This window comes from Lactuca serriola, chromosome 4, assembly GCF_051521515.1.
Source record: "Lactuca serriola cultivar US96UC23 chromosome 4, Lser_US96UC23_V15, whole genome shotgun sequence".
Lineage (NCBI taxonomy): Eukaryota > Viridiplantae > Streptophyta > Magnoliopsida > Asterales > Asteraceae > Lactuca > Lactuca serriola.
Window position 1 is genome coordinate 50648179 of NC_136411.1, and position 7787 is coordinate 50655965.

General features: G+C 37.4%; 1 protein-coding gene across 1 annotated transcript; it reads right to left on the bottom strand.

Moving 5' to 3' along the window:
- Window positions 1-5920: 5920 nt before the first annotated feature.
- LOC145101554 (uncharacterized protein At4g00950-like) lies at window positions 5921-7587 on the bottom strand. The gene is made up of 2 exons (XM_079038764.1): window positions 6829-7587; window positions 5921-6230 (listed from the first exon to the last, which is right to left on the bottom strand). The coding sequence occupies exons 1-2, from the start codon at window positions 7504-7506 to the stop codon at window positions 6156-6158; spliced, it is 753 nt and encodes a 250-aa protein (XP_078894890.1). The 5' UTR covers window positions 7507-7587; the 3' UTR covers window positions 5921-6155.
- Window positions 7588-7787: the final 200 nt, after the last annotated feature.

The window sequence follows — 7787 nt, forward strand, 5'->3', positions numbered from 1 at the left end:
GTATTTATTTTTTATTTTTTTTCATTTTTTTAAATCTAATAATAATTATTTAATTATTTAAACAATTAAATAATAAGTCTCTCTCTCTCTCTCTCTCTCTCTCCCTCTCTCTCTCCTTTTAATTTGTTTTTTCGGTCCGAATAAGAACCCTAAAGCAAATTATTTTAATCAATCGCCTCCAATGATTCATTTTTCGCTCCAATGATTCATCTGTCGAGAAACGAAATAGGAGAACGGGGGAACCTTATGCTGTCGACGATGGGAAAAGGGACCTCTGGTCATTGGTTTTCATCTGATCGAGAAGGATAATCACGAACGAGGCAGTGGAAGGGAAGGCTCAGTGGTGGAAGACCTTTGAGAAGAAGAGCACCTCCGGTGCCTTATTGGTTTGTAGCTGGGAGTAAGGAAAGCAACAAGGGCTGCTTAAGCAGCTCCTGCGCTTCTTCTGTCTCAGAATGAAGGTGCAAAGGTGGGGAATCAAAAGGGGGCTTCCGCCTCCGATGTTTGCTCTAGGGAAACACCCACTTCGGTGGTGGGTTCAGGATAGGGAACGAAGAAGAAATGGAGGATGAAATGGGGAAGGGCAACAACGATCACAACAATCTTCAGGGGGGATGGGGGAGTTCATGAGATTCAATTTTGCTCCACAGAAAAGATCTTCAAAGAAAGAGCAAAAAACTCACTGGAAATAGTTGTAGGTTTTAGAGTGGAATCCATAATCTGGGCCTGAACACTTCGTTTAATTGAAGCCCTGTTCTTATCACATCGCCATTGAAGATTGACTTGGACTTGATTTTGCTTCAGCTACGCATTGAATCCTGATCTGAACTCCATTAGTGCAGCGATGGAAAATTTTAGGGTGTTTATGTGACTACTCCGGCAGGTGATTTAAGAAGAAACAGAGGTGTGCACTTGCACCAGGTCTGAGTATATTCATAATCAAAAGGGCAAAAGGACGCTGATGCTCCGTTTGCGATTTCATTTGATACAGAGCCACCGTTCTCCTTGTACGTTTCCCTAAGGTTGTTTCAGTGAACAAGCACATAACGACGGTGGGTTTGGGTAGCTCAACTCTAGGCTGCGATTGACCTGGAGGCTCTCCAGGGTTGTGTGAACGGGATCTTGATGCCAAATCCATAGTTGGGAAGATTAAAAATTTTGAGAGAGAAAGAGAGAGACTTATTATTTAATTGTTTAAATAATTAAATAATTATTATTAGATTTTAAAAAAATGAAAAAGAATAAAAAAAATAAATACCTCAAGGGTATTATAGTCATTTCAATTTTCGGAGGGACTCTTTTCACAACCAAACCAGTCCAAAAGGACCACGAAACCAAAAAAACACGTTGTTTGGACCAAAACCCAGAAAAAATGCATACCACATGGACCATTTTTGCAATTTTGTCAAAAAAAAAAACCCTCAAAACAACATTTTCTTTAGATAAAATTGCAAAAATGGTCCTTGTGGTATGCATTTTTTTGGGGTTTTGGTAAAAAAAACCCGACTTTTTTGGATTGGCGGTCCTTTTGAGCTACTTTGTTTGTGTTTTTGGTCCCTCGTAAAATTAAAAAGACAAAAATACCCTTTTGATACATTTTCTATGTTTTTTTTTCTATTTGATATAAAGTTTTATTAATAAAAATTACGGGACCCTCTCTCTCTTGAAGGAAAGAAAGCATTGATGATTGTAACACCGGTCTAGGCTGCTCACTACCACAACTTCCGTCAAAGACCACCACAACCCCACCGGAAACCACCCTCGTCTGTCTTGGTCGAGCCCCACCACCATTCCCTTACCGTTTCTGTCGAGCAATCTGCCATGCACCACCCTACACCACAGTGTTCTTCGCACCACCCTACACCACCATGTTCTTCCCCCTCTTGCAACTGATCGGAGCAAACTGCCACCACCATCTTAACCCACCTAATTTTTCGAACACCTCCTCCACCTCCCCATGTCGTGACCCACCACCAGCAAACACCCTTCCCAAACACCTCTTGACCATAACCTTGCTCTTTACTGCCCCCTCTCTCTCTCTCGTCGAGCTCACCTGAAAAGAAAGGAAACGAAGGCAGTGAAGTTGCCACCATAGCTCCGTCACCACCCACCGTTGGCAAAACCCACTTCACCACCCACCACCACTGTGATTATTGGCAAAACCCACTTCAGCACCCATCACCAACCAAACACCTCCATCCTGTCGTAACCCACCACCACCAAACGCCATCGTCGCTGCTGCTTCGTCTTGGTCCCTCGTCGAGCATTCGCCAATAGAAATAAAGCAGCAAGGCCGCCCACAGCCACCAACCGTAACCACCCATCGTCGTCGCTGCCATTTCCACTGTCGTTTCAGTCCGCCACCGTCGCTGCAGTCTGCCACCTGCGACCCACCATTCCTCTGAGTTTCAATTTGGGGTTAAGAATGTGATTCAAAGAGGTGGGAAAATGGATGGTGGCAGTGGTGTTTCTTGGTGGCCGGAAAAAAGCTCCACCTCCGGTAGGGTGTTCTTGACTGTAAATAAAGAAGGTGGGGGGAGGGGGAAGTTGGCCTAGAGAGAGAGAGAGAGAGAGAGAGAGAGAGAGAGACTATTTTTATTTAATATATAAAAATACTTTTAAGAAAAGAAAATGACAAATAAATCTAATAAGGGCAATTTAGTCATTTCAATTTCACGAGGGACCAAATCTACATACAAACATGCCCAAAAGGATCACAAATCTAAAAAAGTCGGGGTTCGAACCAAAACCCCAAAAAAAAGCATACCACAGGGACCATTTTTGCAATTTTGTCTTTTCTTTATAAAAACATTTCATCATCCTTGTTTCTCCAAAGTTAAACATATCTTTTAAAACATAATAAATTAGGCGTACAAAAAAAATATACACACACAAGCCCTTCATCTGTTTTCATTTGGAAATAGCAAATATATTTTTATGAGAAATTCGTAGCATATAAAAATCATTCTTTTCTTTTTCCGTATTATGTTTTTAAATATACACACGATTTTCACATAAATACAAATATACAGCTAAAATTCAATGAAATTATTCTTCATTATCACCGATCCAAGCATGAACTTTCACATGTTATCCAACAATCAACAAAGAACAAAAATTAACAAACAAACAAACATATAATGGTTAAACAAAAATCAAGAAACAAACAAACACAAATGTGTGAACTGATCTATTCAATTTGAATTGAAAAAGATAGATTGTCATTTAATTTTAATCTAAAAGGAAGGATAACAACAATAACAGTAAAAAACGAGGAAAAAAAGCAAATAACATCACCTTAAGCACAAATCGAGCAAAACAAGAGCACATCAACAACAAATGGAACAAAAGAAGGACAACAAAGTAGGAAATCACATAAAAAATCGAACATTTTAGCAAGAATCGAGCAATAAAAAATGATAAAAAGAAAAGGAAAACTAACATAGGCAGCAGGTGCGTCGTCTCCAATTGAGTGGTTGGAGGAAGAAAGCAGTCGTTGAGCAGCAGATTGGGTTTGGGAGGAACGACGTTGCTACCTTTTTTTCTCTGTAGAGGTTGTCACAAAGCATAAGGCAAAATCGGAAATGAAAAGGCAACTCACGTTTTTGTCCTAGTCCATCGATTGAAAGTGAAGGACCGAATTAGCCCTTTTTCTTGGACCGAGTCCACAACATCGACCGAGTCCTTGATTTTAAAATGAAATCAAACATGTTGATTGATCTTTTTCGGACCGGGTTCTGTATTGGACCTAATTAGAAGAAATATCAAACAACTCCTTAGACTCTTTGGTATCAACCAGCCACATCAGCACACACCACCACCAACATCTAGGATGTGTGGTGTTCTATTCAACGCCAAACAAGAGAACTTATGTGTGAAAGCATGTGAGCACCATCACTTGTTCACGTTGTGACGATGCTCCAACCATCACGTCTAATGCGTGATTGGTGCATCGTCCACCTTTAATTTTCTCAAAAACATCAAACTAAATTTAAAAGTTTAATTTCCACTATTAAAATTGTTTCTAAATATAACTTGAAATATAATATTTATAAAGATTTACAATGAATGATTTTTGAGATGTTAAATATTATGAATGTTTTTGACAAAATTAATTTTTAATCGGAAGTTTTTTATTTGGATGTAGTGTTCGGTAAGCTAGTTGAAAGTTTTTAAAAATATAAAATTACATATAACAAAAAAAAAGTTAAAAACTATAACTTTTACTTGAATTAGCTTTTAGATAATAATTTTTTTGTGAAAATAAAAAATTTTAATCTCATATTTTCATACAAATTTTTTATTTAGTTCAAAAATTTTTAAAAAAATCTTAAAGTTTTCAAAACTATCAAATAACAGTTTATAACAAGAAATTGGTTTAGAGCTTTAGGGGCACAAATAGGCTCGTTAGCCGAGGCATGAGGTTATAACTTATTGGCCTTTAAAATACAAGAAGACACTTGTTGAAGTGGCACTCAACATATTGCTATTGTTGTTATAAGCCCCTTCATTGAAATAGGGAGTGGTGACCCTTATTTCAGTATGTTATACTGACCGAACCGGCTCAATATCCTGTAAAAGTTTTGAAAAGAGGCCCCTAAAAGGCTAATTTTCATTTCCTTACATACATGGGAGGTGAGATGAGGGAGGGAAGCCCTAATAGCAAAGCTTGTATGGGTTGGTGTTTCCAAGGAGAGACAACAATGTTATATATGCACCTATTCTAAGGTCAATTAAAACCTTAGAATTCTGTTCTAAAAAGGTCTAATAATAGGGTTCTATCTCTTAGTTGTCAAAATACAGAATGTTTGAAGGCAACATGGTCATAAAATTTGTTTTAGGAAAGACTGGTATATATTTATTATTTATTAGAATTTAGAAGAGCCTTAGAGGTGGTGTCTCACTTATACATATTTTTGGACTTCAAAATGGTGTGCTTTGAGCGAATAAAATAATTTGCGTTTTGATTAAATTGAGTCTGATATTAAACCAGACCAAGTAACAAAAATGGTATTTAATCGGTCTTGAACCAAATCAAAAATGCTGGTTCTTGGTCAGGCTGATCATGAGCATTTTGTTTACATAAAATTATAACCCTAAAATGTTTATTTAATCTGATTATAAAGTATCAATTTTGTCATGAATTCACAATCAAATTATTGTCGAAGGTCCAAAAATTGCTTCTTTCGAAGTAATATGAACGTGTCCTAGCCCCGTTTAGCCTTTCTAGATGCGATGACTCGTTATCGAATTTCATTGTTATTTGAAAAATTCGTTATATTTTTTTTTGCAACATGCTTTTCTTGCATCGGTTGACATTTTGATAAAATAAATGCTCATAAATATCTATGTTTTATTGCATGGTAATATTTTGACAACATGGTTGGTTTGTGAGGACCATATATCCCGACCGAAGGTTGAAACTTAAAATTTCCAAAATTAGATTGATTTGATACCATTTTTTTGGAAGAACTACAAACAAAATATGGAATACAAAAAATCTAAAAGTTACCCAAAAAACTGAGACGTGATTACGAAAGTTAAAGTCAAGATCACAATCTCTAGAAGTCAAGACACATAGTTTATCAAGAATTGGTGATTCAAGATCGTTTTTTAAATGTGTTTTATATAACTAAGAGAGGCTCAATGGTCAACAATGGCCTAAAATTCGTTTCCTAAGTCCTAACCACTACAATCAAGTCATTATAAACAAACGATTTTTTTCAAAATAAAAACCACTATATTTAACTGATCAATCAACACCCTTTAGAACCTGTCCCGACAACTAAATTCTAAACCAATAAGGATGACCCGTCATAGGTTCGGCCTTCCACAAGTTGTCTTAAATAGTTAAATCACAACAAAATACCTTATTGAAGTTTGTAACATTGGACCTTGATACCACTATCTTTTAAGAGTATTTAAATCTCAAATGATTAGTATTTATATCATGGTGATTCATCCGTACATGCATTAACGTTAACTACAAACACAAGTCCTACCAACAAAATGCAAAGAACGACAATGGACATATCTTGGTACTTGGTAGTGTTAATTTTTCTTGTAACACATATAAATAAAGATGATGGCGATAATTATACATACACGTTTTGCATCAAAATCCAATACAAACATCGATCTCAACACAAATGTTCTCATACATGAAAGCTTTCCTTCTTGTGTTTCTTCTTCCATGGAACTACTTGCTTAAATCCTTCATATATCGCTGTCTGTATAAACACAACACAAATCACAAAACCATTAATCATAAGGCATAACAATTACTTTCTTTTTGTTCAAGGACGAAATATGTGAGTAACAATATAACTGAGGGACTAAAAATGAAAATGTTTGCTAACTAGTAACTGGTGGCGTACATCCCCTGCTGCTGCCACTTGCCAGCGATTACGATTGACGTTTCATAATCTGAAACTTACTCTTTTAAAGGGGTCCACTTCACCATTATTTGGACCGGGTCTACTTTATAGAATCAAATCGAACCGGGCAAGTAAAACTCGGGACTCAAATGTCTAAAGTATAAACTACAAAATACAAATCTCCGCTAATTATGTTTAAACTTTAGTTTAAATCAAAAGAATGAAACGTTTTACAACTAATCATTCCCTACCTAATCATGCACTAACTGCTTTTTTTTACTAATTAAACATAAAAATCATACCTTTTTATTTACTTATTTATTATCACAAAACATTATTTATTAGAAATATTTTTAGTTTTTCTACAGTTCGACTTTCATGCAATGTCTACTTGTACGTCATGTAGTAAACGTTGTACATAGAAAAATAGAACTGTGTCTGTATTGCTTACCCAAAAGTGTGACCTGGTGAGTTTTGACAGGCTTGAATTTCTTCTCATCCTTTTCCCTTTCTTCTCCAAAAAAACTGTGTCCATTGAATACACTGAAGATGGTGAAATTACAAAACTATCCTTCACATCCTTAGGTTTATGGCTTCCCCTTAACCTGAAGGATCCAAAAAGACCTCTACCAGCCTTCTGCTGTTCTTGTTTGTCGCCAGCTGGAAGCAACAGCTGTGCAGCGCCGGAGCTATCGTCGGTGGGACTCCAACCACCGCTACAGTTACTGTCAAATGAACCTTGTCTTTGCCCTTTGCGACGTCGTTCCCTCGCGAATCTGAAGGAAGACGATGAAAATATGGATTTGCCATTGCCAGCGCCACCGGTATCTCCTGGACCGTCGAGGACGGTGGTGGGTGAGGGTGTTTTGGTAATAATGTTGGATTCTACCATTGTTAGTCTTGGAGGAAGCTCCAGGCATCTGTTGACGGTGGTGGTGGTGGGGTGGAGGATGAGGTCGGTGCAAGGTCGGGGCTTACCTGGCTGTTCTTCCCACCGGAAGGGAACGGAAGCTGAGGTTTGAAGCGGTGGCGTTAGCATACCAGATGGTTCAGGGAGGCGTGGTAGTGCCATGGAAAAGAGCTGGAGCTTTGGTATGGAGATCGGGTCGGATTCTACATCGGATCCCATTCTCTCTTTCTCTCTCTTTAGAATTGAATGAAATGGAAAGGGAAGAAGAAGAAAGGGTGTGTATTATAGGAGGTTGTTGGGTCTGTTAGTCATGTATGTCAATGAAAAACACCACCGAGTCACGTGACTCGTGCGTGACAACTTCATGACCATGTGTTTATTTTTGGAAAGTTTTGTTGATATCAAGTGATATATTACTTTTTTTTTTTTTAGTTTCGATATCTGTTTCCATATATTGTTTATTTTTCATGAATACTTCATAACTGAATCGATCTTTACCA

What these genes read in the sequence shown, in the direction of transcription:
- LOC145101554 (XM_079038764.1), bottom strand. Translation starts at nt 7,506, where the DNA reads ATGGGATCCGATGTAGAATCCGACCCGATCTCCATACCAAAGCTCCAG. An exon ending in TCACCAGGTCACACTTTTGG is followed by an intron (nt 6,231 to 6,828) that starts GTAAGCAATACA and finishes GTGTTTATACAG; the next exon opens with ACAGCGATATATGAAGGATT.